Source organism: Pseudorca crassidens, chromosome 16, assembly GCF_039906515.1.
Source record: "Pseudorca crassidens isolate mPseCra1 chromosome 16, mPseCra1.hap1, whole genome shotgun sequence".
NCBI lineage: Eukaryota > Metazoa > Chordata > Mammalia > Artiodactyla > Delphinidae > Pseudorca > Pseudorca crassidens.
Window position 1 is genome coordinate 28,943,573 of NC_090311.1, and position 21,868 is coordinate 28,965,440.

The 21,868-nt window shown below is 41.0% G+C and overlaps 1 protein-coding gene across 2 annotated transcripts in view; it reads left to right on the top strand.

Annotated features, from left to right (window-relative positions):
• The first annotated feature begins 2,839 nt into the window (after nt 1–2,839).
• Nucleotides 2,840–21,868, top strand: part of HPSE2 (heparanase 2 (inactive)) — a 581,960-nt gene continuing 562,931 nt past the window's right edge. For both annotated transcript variants that reach the window (XM_067709748.1, XM_067709749.1), the window contains exons 1-2: nt 2,840–3,244; nt 6,146–6,303. In XM_067709748.1, the coding sequence (XP_067565849.1) occupies nt 2,955–3,244; nt 6,146–6,303 (448 nt within the window). In that variant the 5' untranslated portion in view covers nt 2,840–2,954. The remainder of the gene's footprint in view (nt 3,245–6,145; nt 6,304–21,868) is intronic.

Here is a 21,868-nt window from a genome sequence, read left to right on the forward strand (position 1 = left end):
AAGCATCAATCTAATATACACAATAATAAGCTACTTACAGAATATAATTTAGGGTTAGATGAGAGGAAGACAAAAATCATGATATGGGGAGGGAGGTCCTATTTGTAAAGAGTAGCCCATTGGAGAACTACACCCAAACCAGACTAAAGGACAAAACAATCAGGTCATCTCAGAGTCAACCAGGGCTATCTGGAACTCCTTAAATGTTACTGAATCACTCTATTTGCCTTGATGTCCTGAGGCTGGACATGCCTATAGAATTTCAGTGGCCAGACTAGAGAGATGGTTTTCATCAGGAATTAGGAAAAAAGCACTGTTTTATTGGGTTTGATTTTTATACTACATACAGGTTCTGGTGAAAACATTAAATACTGGTTAAAGTAACTTAACTAGGCCACCAAAAAATTACTGAATGGTTAGGTTAGTAGCAAAAACTGTGGATAAAATTCATAATTAAGCAGATTCTCATTATACCCAAGTTCATTCTTAGTCACAAGAGTAGGTATTTTTGAAAGGCACATTAATTATAGACATCTAGTGGGTGAGTGACGTCTTTATTTCATTCAGGTGGTCTTCCTCTGGTCGCAATTAATGTGGCTTCTGAAAATACATTCAGTTGTAATCCAGAGGGTGTTTAGGCCCTTGGAAAATCTGGCTCCTTGTTAAAAATATGTAATTAGTTTTAATTTTGAATATAAGCAATGAACTAATGGCTTCTGAATTTGCAAGATAAGTATTTCCTAAAGGAGATAACCAGGAAAATGCTAATAACTGGGAAAACAACTTACTGAACAGGAACCTAACAGTTTACTGTGACAGATAAAAGTATGTATTTATTTTCACATTCTTCTTGAGAGCAGTATATGATTTTAGTGTGTTGAGCATGATTTGATTTACCATTAATTTAGCTCACTGGCATTTATTGAATGCCTACTAAGTGCCTGGTTCTGGCGATACAAAGATAAATAAAAACCTTTGTTCCCCAGGCTGTCACCATCTCTAGGCCGTGCTCAGTGCACATTTAAAAAATACAATAATTTCTGTTGAAACTCACACCATACCACACACCCCTACACAGAAACGCACACATATTTTAGAGGATCTAGGTATGTTAGAAGTTTTCAGAAACTGAACGAAGCAGGCGTTAGGGCCAGAGCCCACATCTAATTCTTCAGTATATTAACATCTTGGTTTTAAAAATCATTAAATAATATGCTTTGGGTTTTCTTTCTCCTTTGGCCTCATTTTATGGAGACCTTCTAGAAGGTCTTCATGGCACTTCCCCGTCTAACCCAACCTGAGCTCTGTATTTCCTGGTTGCTTAGTTTGGTAGAAGCTCCTCGGGGAACTTCAGTTGAAAGTCATCTACTCCAGTCCTTTTCAGATTCCTTAATCCTATCTGAGGGGAGGGAAGGAGAGGCAGGTTGCCATTTCAGTGTTTTTCTGTGGCTGTGATACTGCCCTTGGCTCACGAACCCTTGGGGGAAACCTTAGCTCTGCATTTTAAGAGTTTTGCCTATTTGATATCAGGAGGCCCTGGGAGGCTCCTGCGTACCCACACTGCATAAAGTAGTTCTCTTTATCTGCCAAGTAGAAGCCCCATTTTGTTCCAGAAATAAGCTGAAAGTGGAGCCCGACGATGTGACTGCAGCAAACCAGGCCTGGCCTCTTTCCCACGCTTTAATTGGGGACCCAGGGCTCGATCTGAGAGGTGCTGTGGGTGGGGGATCCATGAGTTAGGGTGGGTGGTGCATCGCGCAGCTCCTGGCTCTTCTCGAGCATCCAGGAGCTACGTGTGGGCAGATTCTGGCTTCGGCTCCGGGCCGAGTTTGAAAACCCATCACTCTGTTCTTCTCCAGGACCAGAAAGGCGCAGTTCCCCTCGGGAGGGATAAGCCCAGGGTGACCTAGAGGAGGGTCTGGGCGGGGCGGGGGGGGGTGTAGCTCTGCTGCTGCAGTGGAGTACAGTGGGCAAGCAGTGGCTCAGATGGGCGCAGCGCCGCCCAGACTAGCCAAGGACAGACAGGGTTGCTTTGACTTGGCCTAAGTCAGCGTGTATTGAACCCCCAAGACACTTTCGCCTCAGCTGCAGGCAGAACGGAGCCACGCGCAGCCTGGGCCCTTTTCCCCTACGGGCGGATAAACCCTTTGACCTGGTCATTCTGTGTATTCCTTCTGGGCCCTGTCAGGTCAGAGGGCGGCTTCTGTGTTGCTGCCCAGCGCGTCGCAGAGGTCCATACTTGCGTCCATGGAGTCTCCGTCTGCCCTCGGTGCTTTGGCAGGAATCACAGTCGCCACCGCAGGACCCCTCTGCAACTTAACCAGCCTTGCTCTCGCTGCTTCAACCCAAAGGGAAGGGCCTGGAGCAGACGACATTCCTTGACGCTGTCAGGACAAATAGGCGCGCGACTGGTGCAGACCCTACTCCAGCACGCCCAGAACTGGCGCAGAGGCTTTCGCGTCGGGGTCGCAGCTAGAACTGCTCTCCCCAGAGCCTTGCCGGGAGGGAAGTAAAAACAAGACGTCCCGCCCGGTACCCCAAATGTTAAAACTGTACAGTTTCGATCCCTCCGTCCGCTTCCCGACCCTAGAGGGTTAAATCAGGAGGGTACATCGCCACCCCTTCCTCTTACTCCCCCCTCCCCCGCCCCGCCTCACCTTACCTTTAAAAAGTTAAAAAATGTCTGCAGTTGAAATCTCTTAAAGGGGCGGTGCTGGTGAAGTACTCTTGGCACGAGTCTCTGAGAAGGCTGGCTAGGGGCGTGAGTTTGCTCCACCAGCACCAAAACACTGAAGAAGAAGAGAAAAAAAAAAAAAAAAAAAAAACGAGAGAGAGGGGGGAAAAAGGAAGGGGAAAAAAGGGGGGAAAAAGGCAGACAGACACACACTTTAGATATGGACAATTAGTCACCAGCGAGACCCTGTACGAAGAGAGGTTTAAATCAGAGGGATTTAATGAGGGTGCTCTGTGCCTTTCCTGAAGCCATGCCCTCCAGCAACTCCCGCCCCCCCGCGTGCCTAGCCCCGGTGGCTCTCATCTTGCCTCTGTTGCTCCATCTCTCCCTTTCCTCCCAAGCTGGAGACAGGAGACCCTTGCCTGTAGACAGAGCTCCAGGTTTGAAGGAAAAGACCCTGATTCTACTTGATGTGAGCACCAAGAACCCAGTCAGGACAGTCAATGAGAACTTCCTCTCTCTGCAGCTGGATCCGTCCATCATTCATGATGGCTGGCTGGATTTCTTAAGGTAAGGCAGGGGCTTCATGGATCATTTTTTTTAAAGTAGCACCCCCCACCCCTTCCTATCCCCCCATTCCAAAGGGGGAAGAAGAAGAAAAAAAAGCCAAGCGGATCTCTCAAAGAGAAGAAAGGTTTTCCTCCTCCTGGAATATTTGCTGAGGCTGTAACTGGTGATTGAGAAAAGCAGTGTTTTCTATTAAGATGCACATGTTTGCAATGCAGAAGGCATTTCAGAAACTTACCAGTTATGACTGAAAAAATGTTGTGCTTACATATATCCACAATTAGCCTCCCCGTCTACTTCCGAAAAGAAAGAAGAGGTTCAGGGCAGTTACAAAAGTGAAGAAAAAGGTCTTGAACAACAAAGACCCGAGAGGGATGTGTGTGTGTGTGTGTGTGTGTGTGTGTGTGTGTGTGTGTGTGTCTGCCTGTCTGCGTGTGTCTGTGAGTGTTTAAGCGGGGATCGCACGAAAGTGGAATTTTCCACGGAAAGATCGTTCCGTCAGTTCTCTCCCACTCCCAGACAGAAAATGAATCTAAGCAGAGGCTTGAGCGGTGGGCAAGTTGGTTCGGATTTTTAATTTTATATCCTCCGCTGTCCTTTCCAGACTTCAGGACTTTTTAAGATACTTTTTATAGATCGAATGGTCCCCCCCAGTCCCTACTCCTTAAATCTCCTGCGATAACTGCATAGTTTAGTTTTTCTTTAAAGAAAAAAAAAAAAAAGTCCTCGCTCCGGTCATAGCGTATATAAGAAGAGCGGAAAGTGTCCTAGAAGTACCCCGGGGATATTTCGGAGATCTGAATCCAGCACTGGTGGATTAGGAAGCCGGGAGTTTTGTGATCATGGACCCTGCATTACTCTAGGGCTTGGACTCTAATTGGGCTCACCCTCTCCCCAGTTATTACTGTTCAGCACTAAGGCAACCACGATCCCTTCCCAACAGGGACAGAGTTGCAGGGTAAAAAAAAAAAAAAGTCTACAATGTCGAATCCAAGTGTTGAGTTAAAAAAATTTCCCTCCAAATTGGAGCCTCAGCTGTGGGCTCCCTCGAAGAGCTCCGAGAGCTCTCAGTCTCACTTTTCTGTTCTGAGGCCGCGTCCGCCGCGCCTTTCCTGAGTATCTTTCACTCTGGGAAATTCGAGTTTGCTTCTCGCGTGCGCCCGCCCCTCAGCTCTCCAAGTTTCCGTAGCCTCGGCCAGGTCAGCGGACGCGGCAGGTAGCAGGAGGCGCTGTGTGGGGCGCTTCTTCCACGTGGAGCGAGCGTTGCGGGAGGACTGAGTGGTTGCTGTGGCCGCCGCCGAGGCCGTTTTGGTTCCTGCCCGCGCCTCCACTGGGAGGGCGGGAACAGCTCTGCGCGGCCGGATTCCTCCTCGGAAGCTCTTCCGTGCAGCAGCGCGCGTCTGTGAGCTCGTCCGGGAGGTGGGGGGCGACTACACGCCCCACTTGCATGGCGCTTCTCTAGCTACGCGGACTCCTCCGGGGTTCTTTTGCTTCTGACCTTAAAAACAACAACAAACTTTCATGTTCTCGCTAAATGCTTGTCGCAGAAAAGATTGTGGAAGGCGGCTTTTCGGGGAAGAAGCCTTGGTGGGGCGTATTTGCATTGGCTGTACAGGTTTCCGGCTGGAAGGTTGTTGGAAACGCCGTTTCTGCTGGGCCGGACTCGCTCGGATGTCTCCTCGCCCGCCGTGGGCCCACACGACGGCCGATTGCGCCCGCCGGGTAACGCAGTGCCGGAGTCCTCGGCCAAGCGATCCTTCCGGCGGCTACTGGACTTCTCCAGGCGGCCACGACTTTTGTTAGAAACTGTAAAACTGGAGTCTGTTTTTTTCTCTGTTTTCTCTTATTCACCGCCTTTAAGATACTCTTTAGTACCATTTGGATTGGATATTCAGAACCTGAAGCAGCAAAGCGTTAAAAATAACGTAGAGACCCCGAACTTAACAGCTGATGCCCTTAGCATTAAGAGCATCTGTTTGCTCCTTCTCTACCCCTTCCCGAATTAGCAGCGTTTGGCTTTTGAAAAACCTATTTATGGAAATCCTGAACCTAAATAGGTGTAAATAGTATTCTGATGCCCCTCGAGTCTCCTACTACGCGCAGGTTCCACATTTCGGCAAACTTCATTTTCCTCAGAGCTTCCAAATGGCCCCAAGTGGGAAGGAAAAATGATAGAGCCCAACCCGGGGGGTGGAGAGGAGAACGTTACCTTTCCTGAGATCGGGCTGAATTATTTCAGGGGCCAAAGAGGCATTGCTTTTACTGTGCAAGGCGGGGCTGGGGAGTGTTCTCAGAAAGGCAAGAATTTACCCCGGGAATTTCTCTTGCTCAGGGATTTGGGAGATGCATACAGTTGTTATAAGGTAGTGGAAAAGGAAAATCAGCTTTGGCATTAAAAAAAATTAACTTGACCTCAGGTGCATGATCCGAGAGAAAGAAGGCGGGTTTCACCTTCTCCATGGAGGTTGCGATGCCCCTGGGGCAGAGGAGGCAGATCCCGTCTTTCAGCCCAGAAGTTTGGCAAAAGTCGGAGCCCGGAGTCCGTGCGCTGCGCGTCTCCTCCGGGAGAGCTTTTCAGGCAGGGGCAGAAGCCCCGCAACTGCGCCTTAGTCCCGTGTTCTCAGCAGAAGGGCACCCCCCACCTTATGCACACACTATTAACAAACACAATCTCTAACTCTTTGTAAATACTACTTTTGGTGAGCATCGTCGGGGTGCCTGAGGGAGGGGGCCACGACCATTTGGGCGCGGGAGGCGTAGCTCCCGGAGCCCCATGGCCCAAGAATGGGCGGACTGGGGCGCCAGGCATAACTCCACAGAGAGTGGGAAGAGGGCCTTGCTGGTGCCCCGCATCCTCTCGCTTGTCCCCCGGATCCTTTCCTTTCTCCTTCTCTATCCCTGCAGCTCCAAGCGTCTGGTGACCCTGGCCCGGGGACTTTCACCTGCCTTTCTGCGCTTCGGGGGCAAAAGGACCGACTTCCTGCAGTTCCAGAATCTGAGGAACCCGGCAAAAAGCCGTGGGGGCCCCGGCCCGGATTACTATCTCAAAAACTATGAGGATGGTGAGAAACTTGCTCCCCACTCTTGTTGGGTGGGGGAAGTTTGGGGAGTGGGAGCCAGCAATCGGTATGTGTGCGTGTGGGGTGCAGATTTGGAGGAGGGCCAGGTTGAAGCTCACCTGAAAAACTGGTAGCTGTAGGCGAGGGGAAACTGGAGTGTGGGATTCCTGACGTGATTACACAAAGGGGGCTCATCAGGTTGTCCTTGTCCAGGCTGCTGGCCTTTCTTCGGTGGCTGAGTCTCAGAGGCCGAGAACTAGTAGCCAAAACTTATGACTGGCTAGTCCTATAGGGAGAAGGTGCAGTGGGTTTCTTGAGAAAATCCAGTCAGGTTCATAAAGGGGCAGGGTCACGTTTCCTTTCTAAAATTAAAGGAAGTGCCTTTTTGTTTTTCTTATTCTTTGCTTTGCTGAGATGAGGCTACGGAGGGCTTCAGCCTCTTTTGAATCCCACTCTAAAGTTTTCTGGAATAATCCTTTTTAGATTGGTCCATTGTTGGGAAGGTTTGAAACTTTTCACAGTGGGTTCTTCTTTAGACTGCCTAATCTCAGAGTTGCAGTCTCAGAGTTGCACTTTTTTTTTCTCAGTTTCAAAATGGGATTATAAATGCCAGCCTTTCCTGCCAGGATCAGATGAGTTAAGTGTTGGAAGGGCTTTTGAAAATGCCAGATCCTATTCCAGTGTGAGAGGCCAATCTTTTTACAGTCTTTGAACAGTCTCATTTTTACTAGGGAAAAATGAAAATGGTATTTAAGAAAATTGTTTAGAGGGTTTGGTGTTAATAACTATGAACTTGCTGTGTGGGTAGAGGAACAGAGTTTCTTTCAAATGGGCAAGGTGGCAATTGATGGGTCTTCACCCACTGAGGTTGTTTAGATTGGGTAGAAGAGGCATTAGCGTCCATTCCTGGAGAGCTATCTCTGCCCTGTTGTCCCTTCTCATACATGAGCTACAGTTTTATTTTTAAAGGGCTCAGGGACATGTTCTCAGAGCTCCCTGGATTTTGTTACATCTTGTCCTTATAAATCAGCAAAATGAGGAAAAGCCCTTGTATTTTCTGGGGCTTTCACTGAATGGGAATTCTGGAGAGTTTGGATCTATTTCAAGGTTGGCTGAGAAACCTTTTTTTTAAAGTGCCAGACTGGAGAAAGAGGGCAAGACTGAGGCTTCTTGAGTTTGAATCCTGAATTAGACTTACTCTTTTACAGCATTGGCAAAGTGTGTAGGTGTTTAAGGCTACATCTTTTCAAAGGTAAATATCATTGCTATAAAAATGTGGATTGCCAGTAGATTTTGCTGTCACTCATCATAAAATGCTGAAAGGTAAAAGATAATCCTGAACAGCAGCTCTGATGGTAATTTGACCTGGGGCTTTATAGCTCCCAGGGTCACTGTCAGCTCTGTGTTCGGATACAAGAAGGGAGAATATTAATGGTTTTCCTGATGAAACAGCTCTTCTTTGAGTCCATTTGAACTACTTCCTCTTTAGTTTGTGAAAAAACTTGTAAGAGCCCCAGGAACCACTGTGGGAAAAAAAAGGACTATTATAAGTTTAGGAATTAGCCTTTTTCTCCCAAACTTGTACCTCGGATTATATTACCTATTCATTGAGAGTGGGAGATATGCTTAAAATGAAGGATACAATTTGTTTCCCTTTGTACAAGGAGAAAGTGGGCATCATGGTGAGAAAGGATATTGGCAGAAGGCCGTGCCCCATAAAACTTCATAGAATTAGGAAAAAACCAGAAACGGAAAAGATCTAAGAGGTCATCTTCAATCCTTCCACCACTTCAGGGTTCAGTACAGGATCATTCCATATGGAATCCTTTTCTCGTTTTGTCCAACATAGTATTAAATATCTCTAGGAGTGTAGTTTTCACCACTCCTGTGGGAGAGTTTTTTTGTCCCATAGGTTTTCACTGGTAAATTTTTCCTGAATTTTCCCTTTATATTCTCTAAATATTTGATTACTCCTCTTTGCATTTTTTTAGACATTTACCTTCAAAATAATTTCTTTGTTGTGTCAGCTTCAAAAAAAGTTTTCCTCATAGCTGTTTTTTATCTAGACTACCTGGATTTAATTCTTTTAAAACTTTCTTTAAAGTCAGTCCTTCCCAACACTAATCTGTTTTATTGCTCCTAGCTGAACTCCTTTTGATTTATGTCTCCTTGGTAATAAGATGCTCTGAACTATATCAGTATTTGAGGCCTTAGCACAGTTAAAGAGAGTAGGAATGCCCTGTTTCTGCCCTTTGATGCTCACATATCCTTAAATCACCCATATTGTCTTTGTTGTTGCATGTTGCATTGCAGAATTAAAGGCAAAAATGGTTTTGGTATAGTCTCAGCAATTTTGCAAATGTTATACTTCAGTTGTCACTTTTAATCCAGTGATAACTGTCATCATAATGAGCCTCTCAAAATAATTAGGTCTTCTCAGTAAACGGCCCTGTAATAGGCATTTTGGCATAAGTACCTTATTTTTTTAAAAAAGGGATGTATTGTCTTAAACATAATATAGAATAATAACATACATTTTGAATAATTAGATACAGCTACTGGCACATTATGAAATTGAGTGACATAGGGAATAGAATATGGAATTTGGACTCAGAAAGCCTGTATTTCAGGCCTGGCTCTATCACTTACGAATATGTGGCCCTGGGCTTGCTGCTTCTCTGTAATATATGGATGTGATAATACCTGCTCTGCATTGCTTCTGTGAGGGTTCTGAGAGGTATCTGTATAAGATATTTTGTCAACCGCAAAGCACTATGAAGGCTAAGTATTCCTACTTTTATTAAAGGCAGCTTCAGGAAATTTATAACATATATGTTTTGTATTTTAAAGTGGGTTTAAGGAGTGAATAAGATGCGGTAGACCAAAGTTTATGCAGAAGAAAGGAGATAGAATTAGGGAATTGTTTGAGAGGATTAAGAGAATGTAGGGAGAATTTTTAGGGAGAATTGTCTTTAAGGAATGGAGGTGGAGAACATAGGGTGGCTATTTTTTTTGTGTGGTAATGAAAGAAGAGACTAATCTTTAGTTTTGTTATATACGAACATTAAAATGAACTGATAGTTCCAGCTTGGGTAACATACACTTTTCTAGTTAATTCATTCATATTGCTACCTCGATGTGATTTTTTGTTGTTGTTTTCCCCTGAATTAATAGGGCAGTTAACAAGTCATGTGGCTTATATTTTCCAAAAACTTTTAAAGCATATTAATGCAGCTGCATTTTCTCTTTCTAAAGTCACTGTTTACATAAACTTTGGGAACTTCTCTAGTTAGTCCTTTAATACAGTTACTTATTCCACTCTTAGCGTAGGCAACTTGAACTTCATATAAACATGATGATGATGGAGGAAATAAAAAATAGGATTGTTCTTCATATTTTGGAGTCTTACCCTTTGCCTATCTATGTGATGTTATGCTTTTCTTGCTCCTAACAAAGAAATCTTGGGTTAATCTTTTGTTCTTAAGTTTATTTTGCTGCAGTCTGTCTCTTTGTTGTATATTCAGTGTGATTTATTTGTATGCCTGTCTCTTTACTGCCATAACCATATCTTTAATCAAGATATAGACCATTTATTATGCACATTAAAAGCCAGCTTAATATTTCTAAAATATCATATTCATCATGTCACTTTTTTGCTGGAAAACTTTGATTATTTTTGGATTGCTTACAGAAAATGTTCAAACTCCTCAACTTGGCATTCAAAGCCTTTTTAAATCTCAGCTTACCTTTTGTACCCTATGTTTTCATAAAACTTTTATTACAGCTCAGCTTTATTTTCACTGTTTCCTTAAAACACCTTTATCTCAACCCCCTTTGTTCAGCCATTCTATCTGTGCTTTAAATGCCTTTTTCTTGGCTCTGTTAAAATCTCACCACCCACTCCACCCAATTCTTGAAGACCTATTGCAAATGCCCCTTATTTTCACAAGCCCTTCCTGAACAGGTCATTTCATAGTTATCTCTTTTTTCTCTGGACTATTGCAGTTCTTTCTCATTATGTTGTTCTTTTGGCCCCTTCTGCCTTGTTTTGCTTTTTAACTTTTCATATATATATATATATATATATGTGTGTGTGTGTGTGTGTGTATACACACATATATATATATGAAAAGTTAAACATATATATATGTATTTTTGTTTTACCTTTTCAATTAGAATGCAAATTCTTTATAGGAAGGGACCATATCTAATTGTTGTATATCCTAAAATGTCTAGCATTATGTATGACACATAGTAGAACTTCTGCAAATATTTTTGGCTGCATACTAGGTTAAGAGCCTGTTAAAGGCACTGGAAAAATGGAGGTTACCGATGAAGAAATGAGTAAACACATACATAAAGATTCCATTCATTTTTCACCTTCAATGCATTTTCACACGAAGTCCATTCTTAATATTTATTTTAATGACATACTTCATTATTTTAACTATGTACTCTTTATCTTTGGTAGTCTAAGTGTCTTGGTTTTATACTGTGCATTAAATCAACTTTACCACCTGATTTAAAGCCTTGCACTGGACCCACACTATTTTTTATTGTATCTGTTTCTTCTTTGCCTTTACTTTTGCTTTTCTTGGTTAGCCTTATGTAGTTTCTACACCTAATTTTACAATTCCCAAATTAATAGTGCCTTTTCACAAATTTAAATGTTTTTTCAATCTTCGTCTCCTGAAAATTTTCTCTTCTGAGAGCTTCTGAAATCCTAAATAATGAATGTGGAGTACACTTTGTAAACTTTAAGGCACTATATGACTATTATTATTGTTTTCCTTTCTCCAGGAAGTTCTCCTAGTTTTAGTAGAGGTGAGGTAGTTAATTCTTTATCTTTCTATTCCCATTCCATCAATCAAGACATATGACATAAGAACAGCACAACTGCCAAAATACATATTTGCCTTGAACTTATCCACCTTTCGTTATCTCACTTTATTTTACATAAATGTTTCTTGAAATCCAATTACATTTAACAAGTGTTTATTGATTACCTGCTCTGTGTTTAGTTTCATGCTGGACAAAATGCAGATTATCAAATAAATAAAAGATACAGCCCTATATCAACATTAGAGCACAACAGTAATCATTGCTGTAGGCAAGATCCACTAATCAGTGTTAAAATAAGTAGGCGAGGTTTAAGACAAAGCACGATATTTGCATAGCCTCAAAGCATCTCTCTCATAATGTTAATTAATTAATTAATTATTGTGGTGGTTTTAGCATAGGACCACCAATACTTTGATACTTTTAGGATGTGGAACTTCTGTTTTCCCCTTGAGTGTGGGCTGGATTTAACAACTTGTTTCTAAAGAAGAGAGTCTATAAAGCAGAAAATAGTAACTTTACAGTGGAGAAGCTGTCAGATATCATTTCAACAAAGTGATCAAGGTTAACATCAGCAGATAGGTCATGTTGATATCATGTATTCCCTGATATCATGTGATGAGAAGGGCACTTCACCTTTGTGATATTCTTTCCCCAAATCCATAACTCTGTAAATATGAGAAAACACTAGTCAAATTGAAGGATACTCTACAAAATACTTGACCTTTCCCCTTCAAAAGACACTGTCTCTGCTGTCAATGATCTAATAGCTTGTTAGTGAGATAACATTTATAATGATAAAACTGAAGAGTAACACAAAGACAATACAGCACTTGTTCCACAAGTGCTAAGTGGAACAAAATAGTTTGCCAGGATATGACAGGAAAAGTAGAGATGAATACTGGCCAGACTTAGGTGGGAGTTAGGTTGGGCCTTGTGGAAGATGCCTAGACTTTGGAGAAGTAGAGATGAGAGAGGACATTTCATTCAAGGGAAAGAGCATGAGGCAAAGCCTAAATATGTGTTTGGGTAATAAGGAGACCACCTGCCTAATAGAAGGTACATGTTAGAAATTATATTAGTTCATGTTGCTAGAAGCATAACAGATTCTTTTTTATAGAAGCCTATTTGCATATTTTTTTTCAGTAATGTTTATAATTTAAAAATTATGAAAAGCACATGTTAGAAATTATTCTAAGAAAAGCTCATATTTCTAGAATTATGTCTAATTTGAATTTTAAGAAGTGCTAATGTATTTTTGTTAGCTCCAAAATATGTAATTAAAAAAGAAGAAAGTACATGTGTGAGAGTAAAGGTTGGTTGGGTAAATCCAGATCAGATGATGAGAATGTTGAATTTTAAGCATAGTAAAATGGAATTGGCCCTATAGGAAAATAGAGGCTATTATAAGTTCTTTTACTCCATTGGAGAGGGGAAGGACATGTTTTCAACATGGATAATGACTTTGCCCTCTCCCATTCTTCTTTTCCAAATCATTGCACACATTCATATACTCTAGCTAAAGTGTGTTATAACTGAACTTGATGAAGTTTGAGTTATGAAGCATGTTTGAAGGACAGATAATTTAAAACTAAATTAATTCGGTTCTTATAGGGTATATAAAATAAAGGTTTTAGAATTTGCTTGATAATTTTTGTTACCCTTCCTTCTTTCACAGAGTAAAAACAGGCTACTACTTTGTAATATTTATTCACTCATGAATTTACTCATTGAGCAGGCAGCTAGCTCCAGGCCCGTTTGATGCTGAGGCTGGGAGGATGAATGAGGCCCAGCTATGGTTGTCAAATTACATACTCCTGACCTCTTATCACTTCAGCAGCATCAGTGAAAAGCAGTTTCTAGAGATTTTTAGGCCAAGAAAAGCCTCCATTCCAACGCCACTATTTGGCTTTTCATGATTTGTCTACCAGCAACTTTAGAAGGATTTGACACAATTTAATATTGTATTAAAGGGTGTCAGAAATCACCTGAAGTTTTATATATGTTTTATTCTGCCTTTTGGAAACAAAGTGGGTGCATTTTCTATAATGTTTGAAATTTGGTACCAGGTCCTGAGTGCTAGTTGCAGCTCACTGTACCCCTGTGAATTTGAATGTGGTATCTAAAGATATAGTTATCATGCCATTTAGTCACAGTTTAGTCACTGTAGATCTATATAGTGCTGGAAGTGGTAGAGAGGAGATCTGGAAACTCTGGTCTACTGCTTGTAGAGGTGGCTTAATTAATTTCAGTGAATCAAAAAGTCTAGTAAATAGGTCTTTCAATCACAACCACATTTGTATAATTTATCACCTGATCATTGGGGCTAAAGGTAATCCACAAAGAGTTATGTGTTCCTATACAACACAAATTGTGCTGCTGTTGCCAATACCAAATATCACTGTTTCTCTTGCCATATTTATTTATATTCTCTCTCCTGTCCTCCCAAGGCCTCCTGGTGGGATGGGTACATCATGGAAGCAAAGAAGTTTCTTTCAAAATTCCCTGGGCCTGTTTAGCCTGCCAGTCACATGGTCTGGGCTCGTAGAGTCAGGAGCCTCTTCTGAGAATCCTTCATCAAAATGGATTAAATGTTAAGACTCTTAACTTCTGTGCTTCTTAGTACCTTATTCAAGTTTTCAGCTGTCTAGATCTATGAGGCAATGGATTGGAACTCTGAACTGTGTGTGTGTGTGTGTGTGTGTGTGTGTGTGTGTGTGTGTGTGTGTGTGTGTGACAGAAGGAGAGAGACAGAGACAGAGACAGAGAGAGACAGAGCATATGAATATATGAGCATGAAAGAATTTGGTGTGTTTTATTTTTTACACTTGTCCATGGTGGTGATGTAGGCAAAGTAAATACAATTTGTAGACTAGAGGCTAGTTCTATAGGATGTATAGATACCTTGTTGAACTCCTTTGTCTTTTGGTTTCATGATCAGTTTTCTTCACTTAAGTACAGTGAAAAGCAGTGTAATTTTGCTTAATTCAATACATGTTTTTTAAATTATAAACCAAATGCCAAGGTTAGTCAAGATACTGGGGCTACCCAAGAGGAATAGAACATGAACTGTACTCTCAAAGTGCTCTGGTCTTACATATTCAATAGAATTTCTCAATGTTCTTGAGTATCATCACTCTACTTTAGTCAGAATAATCTTTGCTAAGCCTTTCCACTTCGCTCATAGTATACCCTCTACCTCGAACACTCATTTTCTGTCTTGAATTAAAATTTTTACTTGTCCTTCAAAGCTCTGCCCAAGTCCCCTGTTTCATTAAGCCTTCTGCTGAGCCAATCCTCATTAATCCTCTCTCATTCTCTAAATTTTTCTGAAATTCTGCTCTGAATACTTGATCTAATTTAGTCCAAGTGCCCCAGAATTTATGTTTGATTGACTTAAGCAGACATCGTTTTTGTCTCTAGGAATTTACAATCAAAACACACTGGGATTGACATACACATAAAAATCCATATAGATAACCATCATCACATTGCATGGAACAGACACATTAAGTCAAACAAAAATTTATGTTATTTACAAACCTTAATGCATGTGTTTTGCTTTTTGTGTGGTGAAGAATGAAGAGTGAAAAATATAAGCTGCATATTTAGAAAAGATGGGGTACATATCTGTATCGTATGTTTGTATTGAGGGAGTTGGGGATTAAACCAGGACCTTATTTTTTACTTGCTTTGGAAAGGCAGAAACACCTTGAGAGATGGAAGATGAGAATGCAAAAGTTAAATTGCTCAGATTTGGGTCATTATCTTTGAAATACTATGGAAGAATGGATGTTCCCCCTACAGCTTAATAATAGTAATAATATAATAATATTACCTAACATTGTTGGGTGCTTCTTATGTGTCAAGTACTATTTTAAGGAATTTACATAGATTAACATTTAATCCTTTTATCAACCCTATAAGGAAAGTAGTATTTTCCCATTTGACAAATGGGGAAACTGAGGCACAGAGTGGTTAAATAACTTGCCCAAGGCCACCTAGGTAAAGAGTTGGGGAGCAGGGACTCAATGAATGACATCACCCATTAAACCTGAAGGCTTAAGCGGAGCCTCTGTTAATGAACTTGTTTTTCTACTAACTAAATGTGTCATTGTGCAAGTTGTTAACCTCCTGAAGCCCTCTTTATCCATAAAATGAAGAAAATGGACCACATTATCTGTTTGTAGCATCTAATTCTGAGATTCTGTGAGTCAAAGATCTCAGACATACAAGGCATGTAGGAAATAATAGCAATGGGAACAAGATAGGATATATTCAAAGGTTAAAGGATGTAGAACAAGCTGTAAGGGCTATAGAAGTTCAGAGAAGGAGATTAAGTGAGAGCTGGAGTAGTCAGGACTGGTGCCTAGGAGGAGGGAGCTTGACCTGGCCTTAAGGGTAAATAATAATAATGCTAATAACAGCTACTGTTTGTTGAGTTCTTACTGTGTTTTACATGTGGTATCTCATTTAATTCTTAAATCAATCTGTTGACAAACGTGTGAGCATGCACGTGTGTATGTGTGTGTATATGAAGAAATAGGGACTCAGAAGAGACATGTGACTTGCTTAAGGTCATAAGATCAGTAGTTAGTACAACCAGGATTAGAACCCAGTCCTGTTCTCTCTTCACTGTGCTTAGATAAGAGGGATCCAGTCTTTGATTCATTCACTATTTCATTTATTCATCTATTCATGTATCAGGCACTCAAAAGCCCTATACTAAGTATCGTGGAGCAGTAAAAAAAAAATGTGTGCTATAGACCCTCCCTCAAAGGTCTAGTGGGTTAGGACACAAAATAGTTGTTAGGGAAAACAGCAAAAGAATAATCACAGGGAGACACATGAACAATTGAAAGAGATGATTGTCACACTTTATGACATTTGAAGGAATAGGACAGCATCTGATCCAATGGAATAGAACTTATTAGTTCTATCCAGTGGGATAGAACTATTTTGGAAGCAGATGAATTGAAAAGAATACTAGAAATGGATCAACAGTGTCATTGATGTAAGGGAAATGGCAGGAAAAAAAGCAGAAAAATAAGAATATTTGAAAAAGTTGTTGGAAAGTTACCATTAAATTATTGGGCAATTTTAGAATTACTTTGTTTTTATTTATATACTAGAACCATACTCTGCATTTTTCTTCTTTCAAGTTCTGAGGCCAGAGAAACCTTGTGAAGGGTAAAGGGAACTGATAAGGGTGAAGTTTCAAGAAAACCCTTCCTTCATACCTCTCTTCCTTATCTTTCTCTTTGAACTGAGAGTTTGTTAAACTCAAGTAGAGATCACTTTTATAGCCATTTACAATGAAGAAACTATGGAGCAAAGAGGTTATATATTCTACACAAAGTAAGTAACTGTGCTGGTAAGTGGCAGAGCTGTGGCTGGATCCAGGACAGTCTCACTATGAAGTAGGTGATTTTCACCACCCCCATTATAGCATAACAGCACAATATTCCTCATTCTTCTACCAAGACAGCTTCAAAGGCCTTTCCTCTGGGGTTTATATTAACTTGAGTCTGATTTGAAAGTTTGAGAATGGGGCTAAATGAAAATTATGATTGTTTACCTCATGTCTGTTTCCATCTGGTTTGGGCAGTCTTCGTCTCCCATCTATTCTGTCATCTTTGTCTAAGGAAACTGGGTTCCCTTTCTCCAGCCTCTCTTCATCCTCCTGCCTCATTAATCTTTCTGAAGCTCCACGTTCTCCTGTCACTGCCTAGCTAGAAACCTTCAAGGTTATCCGTTGTCTAACTTAAATCCTCCTCATTCTCCTCCAGTTTTCCAAGGCCCTCTAGAGTCAGCCCACCTTCCTTGGCCAGCTTCTTCTCTCCTCTTCCCCACAGGAACCTGAGTTTATTCACAAGCAGATGGTGTAGCTTCCTGTCACAGAGCTCCTACTCATTCTGCTATTCTCTTAATTTCTAACCCTCCGGATTTCGCACTCCATCATCTGTCTGCCCACTTTTTACCCACTTCTAAATTCTTCCTGTCTTTCAGAACCCTGCTCAAGTTTGTCCTCCTTCTCTATGAATTCTTCACGATCTCATTTATTCATTCATGAAGTGTTTATTGAGCCTGAATTTCCAAGGTATTTGTTGTATAAAAATCACTCTTTTGGCTATTTTCATATTCTGCCTCAATGTTCTCAGGTATCTTTTTGTGTATGTTCATGTAGACTTGGCTTAACCCCTAGATTATAGGTCACTGTGACAGTAGTGATTTTATCATTTTTGTTGTTGCTACAACATCTAGTAGCTGTCTTTTGCCTAGTAGTTCTTCAGTGTATACTTGTTGACTGATTATTTGCCATTTATTGGGTAGCTTAATACACTAAAAAGAATAATAGCTCTTCCATTCATTGTTTCTGCTTTTTAAAAATTTCATAGTCTATTTCTGGTTAATGCTTAACTTCCTTATTCATATTTTTACTTTTAAAGTTTTAGGCTTTTTATTTATTTTATTAACACCAGTGAAATGCATGCTCATTAATATAAATTCAATAATACATATATCATAGATATAACCACTTTCAACAGTCTGGCATGTACCTTTTTAGACCTTTTTCTGTGCATACATATGTATATAAAAATTTAAATGTGTAAGTGGAGTTGCATTTTTGTACAACTTGCTTATCTAGATAACCTTTTAGTCAGAAATTATGGGCTGTTTTTCAGTGGCTAAAGAATAATCCATATGTGGATGAGTTGTAATTTAACCATTCTTTCTAATTCATTGGTACTTTTTTGCAAGAACTTCTCTGTTTGCTATTTGTCTGTAGTTTCTAACAAAGCAGTGCTGTAGAATCATATCTTTTTCGTATTGGAACTTGATCTAAATTATTTATTTTCCCCAATGTCTTTTTAACCACCCTTATCCATTTTAATCCTTTTAGCTATAATGCATTCTTTGAGCAAATGTCAAGAAAACAGTCACAGCAAAACTAACCCTGTGCATCAAAGTACAGTTTTCTTTTGTAAAACAAGTGATTTTAAAAGTTTTGGATACAGATAGAAAGTGACACTAAAAATATTTTAACTTTTTTGTTCAAATAGTATATCACTGTGTGATTTGAAAGAAATCCTAGCTGTCACTCATCTTTTAAAGCTACTCTGTGAATTTGAATACTATTCAGCCAAAGAAGAGACACTTATAAAGACCTCACACAATGTTTTGTGAGAAACAGACTAAAGAAGGCAGAAGTAGCCATTTTTGAATAGCTCCCTAATCAGTTTGCAGGAGAAAAATAATCACACTTTACATTTGTAATGTTCTTTAAAATTTAAAGAACTATAGAATTATAGAACTATAGAATTATAAAAACTCCTCAGATCCTCACAGGAGCTGTGTATAGTAAGTTTATTTAAAATTTTGGCATTTCTATATTATAAATGAGAAAACAGACTCAAGAAAGTTGCTCAGAGTAATACAGCTTTTAAGTGGCAGAACTGGGATTAGAACTCAGTACCTCTGTCTTCAAGTCTGATACTCTTAAATGAGGTATACACAGCTAATGATAATCCCTCCACTCTACTTCAGTGAACCAGGTGGGTACTTGTGTTCTGTAGTGTTTGGGCCAATCTGAAATAGGAAGGCTAGAATGGGCCTGTTGTTTCTTTGTGAGAGGCTGTGTTTGCTTGTAGGTGTGCTAGGCTCTAGTTTAGTCCCAGATTCTTTTTGAACTGTTCTTTATTGATAAACTTCTGGACCAGCTTCAGGATGCCATTTTTGTAGATTTGACACCTGAAACTCAGACTCCTTTGAGACTGGAATCCAAACCCAGGGTGAGGTTAGAACTAGTCCAGAGAATGGCACAGAGGGGACTTTTGAGAGTACTCTGTGGGTGCCAGTATCACTGAGGAGACTTCCAACAAAGAATTTAAAAGCCTTTTAAGTTCAGACATTCATTAGCTATCATGGTGCACCCAGTGAGAGGGTTTCATTTACCACAGAGGAGGCCCGTACTGAGTAAGCAGAGGAGCTGGAAATAGAACATGAGCTTTTGGTGGTAGTCACTAAACCACGCACACTTTAAAAAATGTTTGTAATCACCATTGAGGTGAATCTTTGTGTATCTCTCAGTGCCCTAATAGGTACACTCTTTTCATCTGGGTGCTTATTTCTTTGCAATTGTTGGAAAAAAAACCAGATTGTGGACTTATTTCCCTGGCCATTATGAATCCTTTTGGAAGAGTAGACTCAGGTTAAATTCAATGAGCTGTAGATTCAAAAGAAACTGTAGTCCAGGCTTAGCCAAGTTAAAACCCATAGGTGAAAGTAAACATAACTTGAAACCATTAGGAAAATAAATGCTGCTGTTTTATAGAACATTTGTAGAAGCAAATGAATGATACCCCAGTCCAAAGGTCAGGATTTTCAACAGCTTGCAGCAGAAATCTTACACTTATTAAATGTCTTCACTAGGGGTTTTTGTGTTAGTGGATGACTGAGGTCTTTTGTTTCTTCTGTTTCCCTCATGGCAGTAAAGTTGAAATTTAGAAAGCTTTCAAAATGAAATTTCTCATAGAAGTTATAACCACAGTTTTTAAGTTTTCATCACCTAAATGTGGAACAGAACAATTGAAAATTTGGGGGGACGGGAAAAAGAGGTTTGAGGACACATGTGGTGTGTATCAAGAATCAGTGTAAATCAGGGTGTGGTAAGAGGGATTTCCTGTGTTACAGAACTGCTGAAATAGTGCTCCCCCACCCTCCATCAATACATTCCAAATTAAGGTTCTGGCCTTTTCTGACACCTTGCAGAGATGGTGCCCCTTACCTGACACATTGTAGTTTCCTTGAAGCTTCAATCAACAGTTGGTTGCTAAGAGAGCTCGTCCCGGGGATAATGAGTTCTTTGACTGTGTCCTTTCTTTTGTACCTCATGAGTTTGGCAGGTACCTACCTGTAGGACGGGACCAGACTAGTATTTTGAGTCTGTTCTTTTTTATCCCTGCTATAGGACAGTTCATTTCCAGGTTTCCAGGTCTGATAATAATAACTACCAGTTATTGAGCACTTATACATCCCAAGTACTGGGCCAAAAGCTCTTCAAAGGTGATAAGATTTTTTCCTTACAACCCCTTGAAGCAGGTATAAACTGTCCCATTTGATAGAAGCTTAGAGAAATTAGTCAGTGATTCTGGCTGCATTCCCCTAGCTAGGGGAGCTTTAAAAAATGTTGGGTCCGGGCTTCCCTGGTGGCACAGTGGTTGAGAGTCCGCCTGCCGATGCAGGGGACGCGGGTTCATGCCCCGGTCCGGGAAGATCCCACGTGCCGCGGAGCGGCTGGGCCCGTGAGCCATGGCCGCTGAGCCTGTGTGTCCGGAGCCTGTACTCCGCAACGGGAGAGGCCACAACAGTGAGAGGCCCACGTACCGCAAAAAAAAAAATTTGGGTCCTAGGCTAATTAAATCAATCTCTAGGGGAGCTAAGGCATTGTGATCTTTAAAAATCTCCCCAGGGCTTCCCTGGTGGCGCAGTGGTTGAGAGTCCGCCTGCCTATGCAGGGGACGCGGGTTCGTGCCCCGGTCCGGGAAGATCCCACGTGCCGCAGAGCAGCTGGGCCCGTGAGCCATGGCCGCTGAGCCTGTGCGTCCAGAGCCTGTGCTCCAGCAACGGGAGAGGCCACAACAGTGAGAGGCCCGCGTACCGCAAAAAAAAAAAAAAAAAAAAAATCTCCCCAGATGTTTCTAAAGTGTACATCACGTTAAGAACCTCTGGGTGAGGTGATTTTCCTAAGGTACTTCAGCGTGTTTGTTGTGGAGTTCAAGTCTAGACAGTCTGAATCTAGAGACCAGGTATAGTAGCCAACTCTACTGAAGTAAAGCCTAAACTTTAATGTGCATGTGAATCACCTGGGGATCTAATAGTTAAAAATGAGATTCTGCTTTTCTAACAAACTCCCAGTCTTGCCATGCTGCTGGTCTCGGGACCACATTTGGAGGAACAAGGCTTTCCTACACTGGTTACTAATATTAATACTTATGGTAGCCAGAAGGGGGAAATGTTCACTGAAAGGCAGCAGCAAGATCAGGAGCTGGGAGGGGCTTCTCATCCATTTTACTTTAGTAGTGATGGCAGGGATCGTGGGTTGATTATGTAAACTTTTCAGGGTTTTCCTAGGGCTAAATAACCTGTTTCAGGTTATTTCCCTGTTCCTGAGATCCTTGGAAGTTTAAGACTGTGGCAAAACTAGTAAAACATCACTTGTTGAGGTGTTTTCATTTGTTAGTCATGTAGAGATGTGAGTTGTAATTGTTCATTTGGTCACCTTTCAAAACCCTCTCCTCCTCTTTTTTTAGGGAGGCCGAAACAGGAGTTCAGGCAAAAAATCCACGAATTTTCAGTTAAATGCTCATTCAATAAACATTTATTAAGCACTTACTGTGTGCCAGCATTGCAATATGCTCTCCCAAAAGATACAAAAACAAATGGACATAGTCCTTGCTCTGATAGAACTCACACTTTAGTGGGAAAAATGTCATATACAATAGATAATGGTGTGATGGAAATACAAATAGATAAATTACAGAGGAAGAAGCAGTAAACTTCACCTGAAGTAGTTGAGGAAGACTTCATTGGTATCACCGTTATTATTTCTGATTGTTATAAATGTTATTATTTCTGATTGTTTTAAATATTTATCGGAGTTTAGGTTATTAGACCATTGCTGAGATTTCTTAACGTTTCCTCTGTATTACATAATGGTTTTATAATT